The 14106-nt window shown below is 40.8% G+C and overlaps 1 protein-coding gene across 1 annotated transcript in view; it reads right to left on the bottom strand.

Annotated features, from left to right (window-relative positions):
- The window catches only part of pdlim4 (PDZ and LIM domain 4), a 37542-nt gene extending 23947 nt beyond the window's left edge, over positions 1–13595 (bottom strand). The window contains exons 1-2 of the mRNA XM_077505098.1: positions 13183–13595; positions 3772–3923 (exon numbers count right to left, since the gene is read on the bottom strand). Of these exons, the coding sequence (XP_077361224.1) occupies positions 3772–3923; positions 13183–13275 (245 nt within the window). The 5' untranslated portion in view covers positions 13276–13595. The remainder of the gene's footprint in view (positions 1–3771; positions 3924–13182) is intronic.
- Positions 13596–14106: the final 511 nt, after the last annotated feature.

Below are 14106 nucleotides of genomic sequence, written 5' to 3'. Positions count from 1 at the left end.
GATATAAAAATAGGTTGTGGTTTTGGGGTTGAGAAGAGCAACAGGTACAGGGGGGTTGAGGGAAGTAAGGGATCAGGAAGTTCACCGATAGAAAATATCTTCAGAGTGCAGGGGGTTTTACTCCACAACCACTCCAAGTGGTCTTTATTAGGCCTTAGTACTGATGTGGGTCTTCAAGATGGAAGGGTAAGCTTTGTGGCCTTTGGTTCCACTGACTAAGATGACTGAGAATCCGGGGATAAGAGAAGTTTAGGGGCTAGGATTTGTGGTTTTAGCGGGTAAAGGAGTGTAGGATTGTTGCTGGTGATTAGGTTCAAGATTGAAGGCCCGACAGCTGCTCAAATCTGGTATTTGTCTTGTAATTTTCCTTTAGGGAGGGTAGGGTCAGGGAATTAGGACTTATGGGGTTTGGGGTCCGGTAGAGGAGTTTGGTCATTCGTAAAAGGGTTTCAAGGTTCACTTGATATTTCTCTCGTAAGTTTATTGTAGTGTCTTGTCAAATTGACTCATAAGGGTAGATATCCATATTGAACCTTTAGGTAGGGAGAGGTTAGTCTCCGTGGTGTTGTACCAGGATGTCTCTTGGAGGCCCTTTTAGATCACTGAAACCCTTAGAAGATCTCGCAGCAAGACATTATAGCAAACAAGATTAATAAGCCATAATGGCACATAACCATGTAGCCGTCATGGACTTTTGAGCACCGACTCCCAAGATCCAGGGGGGCACCCTTCAAAATGCTCTGAAAAATGTGGCCTGAGACAGTAATGGGTGCGGAAACATCTCAAGAAACATTCTTGCATTACACAGAAGACCTCAGATCCGTGGAGTGCACTGTAATTTGGGTTCCCAGGCAGACGTGCAGACTCATATTTGTCCATCGGCAGCACCGGCAAATTACAGGTCTCTCGTTTCTCCCGCTTTGACTTGGGAGTATTTTATGGCGCAGGCTTGTAAAGAGGGGGTGAGTGGGGACGAAGAAGCGCTGTCCTCCATTGGGATAATGTTCCTGTGAGTCAGCACAAGGAGGCTAATGGTTGAAATCATTTATTAAATATTTCATGTGGCAGCAGACCAATACTCTTATGACAATGAAAAGTCTCAAGATGTCACCTACGTTTCCTCCCTTACTTTTTGATCATGATAGAAACCTTCAGTGGTAGTTGCTTCAATGTTTGATTGAATTTCCAGTGACGTGTGGATTTGTGATTTACTACTCGTCTTCTTGGTTTTTCATAACCTCCTTGCTGTGCTGTCATATCTTTTTCCTCCAGTCTGCCAGCAACAACTGCATCCCTTCTTATTTTCCCTCCGTTGCGAGGATTCATTTCACCAGAAACTCTGGATCAGAGTGGCTGCAACACGTGGTTTGGAGGAATACTTGAGGGAATCTTTTATTTTCCTTTCAGAGCCATCCATAGGCGACTGTTCTCAGAAGCCTCTCCTTTCCACTTCACCGGCAGCTCGTTTCACTTTGGTGCTAAATATCCCAAATGTGCACGCCTCACCCGCCCTCATGTCCGGAGGTGGGGAAACTCACACTGTAATTATTCAAGAAATATACGGTTGCAAGGGCGCATACCAACGGCCTGCCTGGTTTCACCTCCGTCGGGTGGCTATTACTAGAGCCAGTCACTATCTTAGCAGTCTCAACACAGGATTTCAGTGATTAATGAATGAAACAACAGTGTCGTTTTTTTGTTTTTTGTTGTTTTTTTTTTACTTGGACTAATAGTTTACACAAGGAATTTAAACAACAAACTTAAATGACCAATAACAGTCATTGTAAGACAGGCCTGATGAGCTAAAGGGATTTTGAAAAAAAAAAAAAAAAATCCAAGTGAGTAAACGATAGCAGGATATGGTCACAGGTAGGAAGTTTATTGGCAATGAGACTAAGGGGTGGGGCAAAGTACAGATATACCAGCTTCAGATATTTATACTGTTGTCTGAAGTCCAGGTTTACCAGACGGGGCTGATAAATAAAGAATCATCAACAAGGAAAAGTTTGAATGCTTTCTGAGCTAAAGATGGTGGCTGGAAATGACCGTCATATTACTGTTTTACATAACGATTTTCGTTAAATGCAATATTTAGCAGTAGATTACAATACTGAAGTCCAAGTCAATGAACAGTATTTACAAGCTTTCTTCAGTTTGTATTTTTTCCAATTGATCAATTACTTGCACAATCATATCACATATCGCAGTTTACTCTGCAAGTCCCACCAATCAAAGGTACCTGCAAGGCAACACCAGAGACCACTGCCCTTCTACAAGACACATCAATTCCCACTTGAAATTGCATATTTCCTTCTACATTAAATCTTCAGCCGTCAAGTTAGTAATATTGCAAGCTAATGGAATAAACATCATCCCTAAATGCGCCGTTTTGTTTTATTACGCTGAATCACATGTTCTCTCTGTGCGGTATGAAAACTCTTCTTGACATATAAGCAGAATTAAAAGCCACACTTTGGCGGCGTTATCTTAAGTGCGGGAAAGGTTGCTGCAGCTGCACATGCAGAAGCTGCAACCTTTGTCGCGAGCGAGCGCTGCTTCCCGAAATAACATCCCGACGTGGACAAGCCACCACTTCTTGCTCAGCTGCGTGGACGGAAGACGGTATTGGATGCATTCGAGAAAAGTCGAGTACAATGGGAAGAAAAGTTCCTGATTTAGAGCTGTGACCTTAGAGAGGGAGAGGGAGAAGTGAGTGCGCGAGAGAAGCCTCGTCGTTTGCCAGCTGTAAACGAGTCAGAAACCGCAGTTTTTCTTCAAGTTGCATCTTTTCCCTGCCTTCTCGCGCATTTAACTCTTTCAGAGTAAACACGCAACACGTACGTACAGTGAAAAGCTGAGTCGCAAGTCACCATTTGCACAGACTGCAAAAGTATTCCGATATTGTGGTATCGTGGATAAGATGGTGGTTGCTATTTCACTAGGACCTTGCTGAAAAATTCTATTTTGGATGCATATTGGAAGATTCCAGCAAAACAGGATGGTAAACATCTCAAGATGATGGAAAGAAAGGTCTTGGATCGCTCGTAAAACCAAGAGTCATTTATAAAACGCACTACCGTTCAAATGATTCACTATTAGAACGCAATTCTTGTTACTTATTGTTAATTCTTGATAATTCTTGTTAAATAGTTGTTCAGAAGAGAACCCAAGACTGAAAGGGACCAATTCTCAAATGGTAATTTCTCGTAGCAAAAAAAAAAAATCACTAGCCTGTAGGGGTGTGCTCCAAAAATCGATACGGCAATATATCGTTGCGGGCCTCATACAATACACGTATCGATACGCAGGCGTCAAAATCGATATTGCTCGTTAACTTTAAATAGGAAGTTAACGTTTGCCTTTGCAGGTTGCATTGCACCTAAAAAATAAAAACCAGCAGCGTCTTTGAAGTTAATTGCCTTCAATTAATGCAAAAATAACTCACCAGTGATTGGACACTGTGTCTTACTAAGAAAAATGAAAGCAGAGGAAGAATATCAACATTTATTTACTTATAAACTTAACATGGCACGTGTCTTAATGTACCAATTTTCCTATATTTTGTTAAAAAAAAACAAATAAATAAATAAAATGTCTTATGTGGGATACATATGTATCGCAATACGTATCGTATCGTGGCCCCTGTATCGTGATACGTATCGTATTGTGAGGTTGGCGGCAATACCCAGCCCTACTAGCCTGCTACTTGTAGTAGACAACAGTTTACTATCTGTTTCAACATCTGAAGAGTCATTCATGAGAAATTGTTACCTGCTGATGATGAGCGTGAGCTGCTGAGTGCAGTTTTTGATCCGGTTCTGGGCATCCATGTGGGTCATGTGCTCGGTGACGTCGCCATTGATGGCCAGGATGGTGTCGCCCGGGCAGAGGTCGCCCTGGGCCGCCTTACTGCCGGCTGTTACCTGGAGATAACGGGGCAGATTAGGTGGGTAGAAGGTTGCACTTGGATGGATAAACGCAACAAAAGATCACATTTTGCGTTAAGTGGGGTACAGTTGTCCCTGCATATTCGGCTTGGTCCCGATCCGATATAAAATGTTTGTAAACCTTAGATGCCAGGATATTTCCAGGTGGCATAAGAGTGAATGACTATTGCTCAGTTTAAATGAACTAATTCACTCCCAGCCATCTTCACTGAAGCAACCCCCTTTGTTTTACTGGATTTTGACTGATTTTGGAAGACCCACAGAATATTGTGTTCTATTGATATAAAAACATGGAACCTACCAAAAGAACAATTAGAGTCTCTTCTTTCATCAGGAAAAAAAAAAGTATAGTTCTATCTCTTTCCGTTTTGCAGCAGTTAGCATTAGAATATAGCTAAATTTAATCATTATTCACAAATCTGTTTAAACCAGTGGGGGAAACAGCTTTTTGCAACATGGCCCTGGTTGATCTCTTATACTCTTCTGCCACCTCATGGCCGTTTTTGTAATACCAACCTATTGCTTCAAGCATTTTCAGTTCAGAGGCTGCATCAAAGCCTTCTGTATTCTCCAGCATAAAAAAAAACATTTAAAAAAAAAAAGTATAAATAAGTCTTTGGTATATGGTAATATTTAAAATAGAACGTATTTATACATTTTTGGTAGCAAACAAGTTAATCCAATGGAACCCGTGCTTGACGATGGCAAATTGAGTTGATTTAAATAGTTGTTCAGAAGAGAACCCAAGACTGAAAGGGACCAATTCCCAAATAGTAATTTCTCGTAGCAAAAAAACAATCACTAGCCTCCGACTTGTAGTAGACAACAGTTTACTATCTGTTTCAACATCTGAAGAGTCATTTATTAGAAAAATCCATTCATTCATTCATCCATTCATCTATGAAGACCAAGATATTTATTCAAGTCATTTCCACTCACCTTGGTCAATGTAATGTTTATTACTAGCAGTGCTATCAGAGAAAGCAGAGAAAGTTTTTGCCACCTGGAAGGACGTGTGATATCATGGTGAAATGTCTTATACCCTTCCTCAGGAACTTTAAAATTTTAGTAAACACATTATCGCATGAATCAATTTGGAGTCGTTTCCTACAAGTTTTGCCTCCCTGTGATCCATCCCACCGTTGCGAAGGCGGGCGTGGACATCTGATGCCCCTCTAGGAGAAATTGATGGGTGAGGTGCTCTGGACTGAGCCACATGTGATACTAATTTTCTCAATTTGGGGGGGAACTCCCTTTGTAGTTCCGCATTGATGGGCATTAGAAGAAATCTCTTGTTGACTGATGAAGAGGGTATGAAAGTGATTATCTTGACCAATTTGGGAAACGCCACTCCATTCACTCTCCACCAGTCTGTGATGTGGTTACACTAAATGCAAAGTGGTTCACCAGTGTTTACTCTATCCCTGGTTTCTCTTTCGACAGCAGCCTGTTTAGGCAACAAGCTAGTTCCACTCCTTTTATGGTTGCTGCCAAATCCATGATGCCGCCGTGGCGTTAAGATCCAGCCGCAATCCAACCCAACCTCAACGCTCTTTTTGGTAAAATCCCACATGGCAACAATCAAATCATTGACCAACTGATTGATCACGTTGCATCATCATAGTCTGGTCCTGTGGTTAATCTCATAAAATGTTGGTTTCCCTCATTTGGTGCATTTTTTTTAGCAAGTTTTCAGAGAGATTGGGCCCCGCGACCGAACTGTCTCTGGTCGGAAATCAGACGCCGTTGAGACGCATCCGATTCCAGCGCTTTCCAACTGAAAATTGCTACCCGCCGTGTCCCCAAATTGCGCCTGGAGCTGACGAGTTGGTATGATGTTGCAGTTAACGAGCGCCTTGTTTGTCAAGCGCCTTGTTTATCATCTTCCTGTCATCTGTGTGCTGTCGCCGTCACGACTCTGCGTTAAATCGTGAAATTAAGTAATGCTACTAATCCAAAGGAAATGCAGTAATACATCCATCCATCCATTTTCTTGACCGCTTATTCCTCACAAGGGTCGCGGGGGGTGCTGGCGCCCATCTCAGCTGGCTCTGGGCAGTAGGCGGGGGACACCCTGGACTGGTTGCAAGCCAATCGCAGGGCACACAGAGACGAACGCAGTAATACATAGGATAACAAATTATTGGGTTAGCGTAGCCATCTAAGATGGCTTTTTCCGGCTACTTTCCTTCCCTGTAAGGTACCAACGGGGTTTGGGGGTTCACGTTGCTCCATAAATTTGCCAGCTTCTGAAGTAGTATCAGAAGCAGAATGCCACCAGTGTGGAAAGGGGGAGTGTAATGTTTAACACCATGAGACGGCGTTGAACCAACTAGTTGTCTAGTTAGTCACTGTGTCATCCAGAAAATTTGTGCCTCAACCTCAGCCCATTCGGGACCTGTACCTTTCACACTGCCTCAGTTCTACTTATGATTTAACCTCAACAGCTACTAATTTGTGGGTCTTTCATCCAGCTGCTGTCCCCTTTGGCTACATTACCGATACAACACTAGATCAATACACTAGAATGACTTTTACTCTCTTTCAAGTGTAAATATTACTCTAAAACTGAGTCTATTTGGTCCCACTCAAAATAGAGTCAAATTTACAGTACTTATTGTGTACTTTTCACACACCTTGGTTACACACATATGTACATGACAACCAAGACAACCAAGGTAGTCTGACTTAACGTCCTCGTCTCAGCTCGACTAAAGATGCGTGTAAATTGGTCTCAAAACCAACGTGATGGGTTCCAATTTGATCCTTGCTGCGACCCTATTACGCTCTGAGCCGTGAAGTGTTTTAAAAGCGAAAGAGCTGAGGTTCACGCTCCATGAAGTGCTAATAACCCAGTCGTGTGGTTCACATGTGGAATTCCTAATTTACGGCCTCTGACTGCACCGCACGTCCCCCCACCCGGTCCCTCCCCTCTATTTTTCCCCGCTTTTACCCGTGACTCAGTTCCAGTAAACTGAGAGGTCATTGTGGGAAGTAAGCGCGTGTAAAAACAAACACGACACCTCAACGCTACAACACTATGTGCTATTATTCGAGTGGAAGTAGAACCAGCTCTGTCTTGCATGAGCGGACAATCTCCCGACAGGAGGTCACCGTTTACCCACGCCATTTAACCACCGTCGCCGCCTCCATTCCTTTGTGTGTTTGTGTGTAATGTCATTGTGAGGCAGGGTGACATTACACATTGAAACTGTCATGATTTATGTTTTGGTTTTATATTTGGGTTTGTTTTATGTTGTCTTGTTTTCCAGTGTCCCGTGTTCATTGTCTTGCTCGTTGTCTTTGTGCGTTCATTGTTGCAGTTTCGGATCTCATCAAATGTGATCAATATCAAACATTCAATGGTAGAATAATAGGATGGCCTTGGTTCAATGCTATGCTCCGCCCACATAAGAGTTTTGGGGCTTTACAATAAAGTGTCACTTAGTGTTATTGTGCCAATTGGTCAAACTGGAAACCAGCTCAAATTTGTTCAAATTTCACGAGTTTTGAGGGGTCATGTTCGGGCAACTAAAATTTGTACATTTCACCAGAATACACGAGCTTGCAAAAAAATAAAAATGTGGGTGTTTTTGGGCAGGTTGAAGCACCTAACTACGTAATTCATTGAGAGAATAATTATAAACAGCCATTCCAAAAGTGCCGTTTTACAAGCAGCCACAGGGGGCACCAGAACTGTTCATTTGGTGAGCCACTAATTGCTAACAGGGACAGTGTTTGAAGTAGGAAAAAGAAAGCATATACATCTCTAATTAGCAATGTGCGCTAAAATGCTACATCACCACAATGACATCATTCACGGAGCAAAGTATCGAGCGAGTCTAATCTGAGCTTTAAAACGACAGAACAGAAAGTCCAGGGTCCGAGTTCCGATCTGAAGCTCGTATTTGTTGTCATCACGTTGCTACAAACAAACTCTTGCGTGGTCATGTGTCTCCTTTATAATTTGAGGCAGCCAAATGTCTCTTGAAGTACAATTTATGACATCCTTATTAAAAGATTCTCTTGATCTCGAGGCCCAAATCTGTTCTCCTTCTTTCTTGTTTTGTGAATTTCTTGTCCTGAATCGCCTCCTTGGTCGTTGTATTGCGTATTCCATCTGTGTGATGCATGGGCGCTCCCCACCAGAAAGCTGCCCTGCAGTTCACCGATCAAAGTGCTAATCTTCTTTGTGCAAAAGTGTGACAGCAAATCGCAAAGCCAACCAAAGTCCACTCGGATTGAGGATGACAAGTGTGAGAATTTCACCTGCACAACTTTTAGGGGTTTTACAGTACTCTTATTAACTTTGGTAGGATTTGCGGTCGCCTTTTATTAACCTGTGCAACAGTTCAGGGCCTTAGAGTAGTCTATCCATCCACAGGTGTATGACTATCGCAAATTCCTTAAAAATTGTGCACGTTAAAACAAGACTACCTTAAAACTAGTGTTGTTCCGATACCGTTTTTTGGCCCCCAATACTGATCCCGATACCCAGCTTTGCAGTATCGGCCAATACCGATACCATACCGATACCTAAGATTTTTATTTTTTTTCCTCAACATGAAAAAGCTGTCCTGCCATTGGTTCAGAGCATTCAAGGGCCAATCGGATATCTGCATCCAAAATCCTATATTAGTGTTGAAATTAATGGTATCGACATGTTACTTGTGAGTAGTCACCGATACCAATACCACTGTTTTAATGCCGTATCGGCGCCTCTGCCGATACCAGTTTCGGTATCGGAACAACACTACTTAAAACCATCCTGAACTATGCAAATATTTGCCAACAGTAAATCACCCGAGATTAATACGTTACAAAATGTCATGACAACTTCTGTAAATCCCGCAATTGTTGTGTAAAGTCAAATGTGACTAATAAATCGCACATCAATCTTTTTTTTTTTTTTTTTTTTTCAAACCACAGACATCCTTGCATTGTTCTCCAGGAAAGTTATTTTGCTTAGCTCGTAGATGAGACCCAGGTTAGAGTGTTTATGATCGAAACCCAGAAAGACAAAAAAACAACAACAACAAAAAAAAAAACGTTCAACGTCCAAAAAGCTGAGGATTAAGCAGCCGTGTCAGCGAAATGACCAGAGCGGCTTTGGCTCTCACGTCCTTTCCTCTGGAATGTGGTAGCGGTCAAAGGTAGAAGGACATGGAGTTCATGAGCTGCTGTTGTGCTAATCATTTTCTCATATCATTTGTGTAAAATCAATACATGACTTTCAGTTGGGGAACTTTACAAGAAACATTAATGGCCCCACACAGCAGCTTTTTCACATTGAATCTTCAAAAAAATAATGGCGAATCTTTGTTTCCCACATGACCTGGTAGCTCACTAGCTTACTGTTGGCCCCAATGCATGAAGACTGTTATAGGTAGAAAAATTGTTAAATTAAGACAACCTTGAACCCCCCCAAAAGTTGCACAGGTTCAAACAATACTACTGTAAATCCCCTAATAATTGCGAAGGTCAGACTGGATTACCGTAAATCCCTTAAAGTTGTACAGGTAAAAATATTACCACCGTAAATGTCTTAATAGTTGCACAGGTTAAAATAGGACTGCAGTAAATCACGCAAAGTTGCACTGGTTAAAGGAAGACTAATCTAAAATCCCCCCAAATTGCACCAATTAAAATAACACATGTAACACATTTTGTGGAATATTGGAATTTGGCTTGTAGTTTGTTTTTTTTTTGCGTCGCAATATTGCTAACTACTGAAAATTTTAGTGCTCGCTGAAAGTAAAAATGCTCAGAATTTTTTGGCGAGCAAAACAAGGTCACCATCACACCGAAGTAACGTCATGACATCATTATTTGTGACTGGTGTGTTTGTGTTTGCACGATCGCGTCCTTCCCAGCAGCAGACTGCTGCCGTATTTAACACGTCTTCTCAAAATGCCTCGGCTGTCACATCAGCGAAAAAAAAAAAAAAAAAAAAGAAGATGTTTCCTGGATGCCTCTCGTTCGCGGTTCTCTCGTTTTAGTATCTCCCACACCACGTTAACAGGTTTATCTCGGGACATTAGCACCTTGCATTAAGAAGCAGCTGCCCCCACCCAGACTAGCTTTCTGGTAAATCGTCTTAAACGTTTTAAAGACATTGTTTCGTGGAAGAGACGCCATCTGCCAAGGACTGTAATGAGCTGCAGTACTGCTGGAAACCATGGAGGGGGCAGTGTTTGAATAATTTCCTGAAATTGCAGAAAACAATCAAAGTGTTTAAAGGCCAGCTGCTTCCAATTTTGCCTCAATTAAAACAATTTTAATGTGAGGGAATTGTAGCGTAAATTGGGCAATAGTGTCATTATTATAGCAAAAATGTAAGAATACGTACGATACAATGCAATTTGAATACAAACATTCGGCGTTAAAATGTGAAACTTGTCGAAAATTGCACAATGTCAGAGACCGGACAGCATTTCTACATAGCTATTATATATCATTATTAAAATTTTGTCCACCGCCATGTTAGCCTTAATATGTAGATATTGTGGGTAGCGGTATGCATGGTGAGCAGGGAGCAACGACTTCAGGGAATTTTCCATTTGGTTTTGCAGGTTACTCGATTTACTGAATCGGACCTAAATCGCCATTTTTTCGTCTTGGGACTTGCATAGCTAGAACTTGCATAGCTAAAACTTCCGAAAGACAGATGCTAAGCACAAATATATGCATGACTAATTAAGATTGTATAACTTGACCTCTGGCTTGCTCAACCCACCTCATGACTTAAAACTTAAAGTTTAAGGCCTGAGACGTCCTTAAAACTTGCACACGCGTCTTACTTCCACCTGTCGTATTTACACAATTTGCTTACAAACAACACACCGCAGCTCCTATTATCGCGGCATGGCTGGAATTTATGAGCCGGCAATAAAAAAGGGAAGAAAAAGCCTTATTTCCGAGAGTAATTTAACTGAGCGGAACTCTGGGATGTTGTCCTGTAAAATGGGATAAGCAAGCAGCTGGTGCATCTGTGTGTAGATTCTGTGTTTAAAAAAAAAAAAAAAAAAAAAAAAAAAAAAAAAAAAAAAAAAAAAAAAAAAAAAAAAAAAATCTCTTCTGGCAGCATCTACGTCGCTACATTTGTTTGCGCTTTAGCAGCTGTAGATGTCAACGGCATTCTGACGAAGATGGTTTGAGACATATTATTCTACAGTAATTGAAAGCGGTTATTCAACAAATATTCGCATACATTAACATACAAAACAGAGAAGACAACTTGTATAGAGGTATACTCAATATATTTGAGGTTTTCCCTCAAATATATTAAGTATAGCAAACTCCCTATAGAGTAAACCCTTTGCTTTGAGGGGGCCACATTTGTCCAAAATCTGAAGAAGAAGACAAACTTTTTCCTCATGCACTGCCAGCCCAGTAAAACTGGATTTCTGTAGTTGTCAACGGCAGTGAATGAGGTAACGTCTTGGTGACACTGACAACATTGAAAATTAATTGGCCGAGTCAGCGACTAAACAAAAAGTTTAGAAGAAGGTCAAATTAGGTTTTAGTAGGTCAACCTAAAATTTGGGCAAAATCTCCAAAGCAAAGCACCCAGCCCTGTACTTAGAGGCTTTTTTTTTTTTTTTTTTTTTTATTAAATAAAAGGGGAGGGGGTCTCAAGTGTAACACCTGGAATCCTTCAGCAGCACCAATGAGCGCTGATGAAAAACAAATGTCAGCGCCTACCCCACCAAAACACCCCCTTCCCTGCCCCAACCCCTCCCAATCTCTGTGCCTTTTTCGACAAGCCCCACAGCAAGCGGCAGCGCCATGTGTTTACCCTGGCCGGGATGAAGCGAGCGGCTACTGGCGGAACTGCTGCCAAGCACGCTGACGTCTGACCCATATACAGACCGACCGACCGACGGGGTTCGGGAAAGTTCATGGAGGTTCCGCACCACAATGGATGGATTACATCCTTTTGCAGAATTGCTTAGATGCCGCCTATTTGATGCTATAAGAGAAAAGGGTTGAAGACCATGCATGACAGCAATTCTAAGATAATATTCAAATGTATGCAATGAGAGGACTGATTGACATCGCCACTATTATTATTATTATTATTTTAAATCTTTTGGTCTTCTAACATGGGGATTAAAGATGTTCCCATCTTGTGGTGATGCCAGGTTTTGTTCATATTTTGCCTTTGGTCATTTAGTACAACTCTAACATTTTTTTCTGAGCCATTAAGAGGGGAGTAAAACTATTTAAATGTTTAATAAAAAAATAATAATAATTAAAACTTATTTTAAAATACTAACCCAAAATGCTGCAATTGCCTGACAACCAGTTCAGGGTGTACACTACCTACTACCTGAAGCCAGCTGGGATAGGCTCCAGCACCCCCGCGACCCTTGTGAGGATAATCCAAAATGATATAAAACAAAAAAATATTCACATTAACAGTAAATTGTTAATTAAAAATATTAAATTAAAAAGAAAATATATAAAATAATTACTGACAACACAAACATAAATATATCAAATAACTGCTCATCAAAAACAAATCAAACCAAAAATAAAATATTTTAAATAAATATTGCTTAAAAATTGAACCCAAGAAATAGCATATAGATAGACTATAAAATACTCAATAAATATAAATAAAAAAATATATATATAACAAATACACTTAAAAATAAATACTCTTAAAAATAATCTTAAACATGATTATAATGAAATTAAACAATTATTCTGTACAAATTAAATTAAATCATAAAAAAAATACAAAATAAAATAAATACTCTCTGAAAATTAACTAAATACATAAAATATGTAAAATAGACTTACTAAAATTTTAATTAAAGAAAAAAAATAACTTCATCATAAAAAATAGGTATATTAATTAATAAGATTTGCCTCTTCGAAACATGCAAACAATTTACAATATAAAATTGATTACAAATAAAAATCCAACTAAACAAAAAAATTTCATCACCTATAATGATCCTTTTATATTATATTTTTTTAATATTAACAAATAATTCTAAGTATGAAAAGTTAGCATGATGGATAAACAATTGCGTCACTAATTTTTAGCTGGAAAGAAAATCTCCCCGCCATCTGGCAGCTGGCACGCCCCGTTAAGTACTTTTAACACGATTAATTCATTAATAATTAGGTTAAAATGTCTGACTTGTATTTAGCTTTAAATATTAAAGAGACTTCCTGTCAAACCAGCGTGGTTGCGATTGCGTCTTGAGGCTGTGAAACGTACCCTGGAGATGGTCAGCGGCGTGCTGAAGTCTCGTCCCCCGACCAGGCGGAAGCCCCACGGGGAGGGTCCCTTAAGAGTCACGCTGTAAGGCATGCCGGTTCCGGTGCCGGTGAGCCTGGAAACCGCGACGAAGTAAAAAGTATCCTCGCAGGGGGAAGGAAGGTAGAAAGTCCTGCTCCGGGTTGCTGCTAGGCGACGCGCTCCCGCCTGACAAAAACTCTCCCGAGGTCTTGAATCAAGTTTAAATAACAAGAGCCGACCGTGACGTGGTGGTGCCGGGGGCCCAGAGCCCGCCCTCGCCTGGGAGGGAGGACCTGTCACTGCTGGTACGTACGCGCTTCATGCAACAAGTCCATCCTCCTCCTCATGTGCTCTGCTCTTACCGTTACATTCAGTCTACACGGTCGAATACTACTACTACTACTACTACTACTACTACTAGAACTACTACTATTACTACTACTACTAGTGCAGATGCTAGCCTGCTTCTACTTCTGTTTGCCAAACTTACGTCACAAGTCAAAATGGCGGTCAACTCATTGAAAAACATTTGACTTTGATCATTGTAATTTGGTTTTTGAAGATAATTTTGATAAAAAAAAAAAAAAAAAGATAAAATGACTACAATAACAATCTTCCTGGTTCGTATGCTAGTAAGTAATCACAGGCAAAAGCAGTAAAACTCGCCATTTGTTGTCACCGTGGAAGTGTTTGCATTGCGTTGCATTGGAGAAATATTAGTATTTTTCCCATGCGAAAAATGTCAAGCAGTGTCAGGTCCTAACAAGTACGGCGACCTCATTATTTGATGATGCAGACCATGTACCTAATGAAGTGGCCAGCGCGTGTATATTATTTTACATTCGTCACTTTTTGGATTGTGTCATCGTTGGAGTCGTCTCGCGAGTGAGTCACAGAGTTTCT

Source organism: Festucalex cinctus, chromosome 18 (genome assembly GCF_051991245.1).
Source record: "Festucalex cinctus isolate MCC-2025b chromosome 18, RoL_Fcin_1.0, whole genome shotgun sequence".
NCBI lineage: Eukaryota > Metazoa > Chordata > Actinopteri > Syngnathiformes > Syngnathidae > Festucalex > Festucalex cinctus.
The sequence above is the reverse complement of the archived record's forward strand: the minus strand, read 5'-3'. Positions and strand labels throughout refer to the sequence as shown.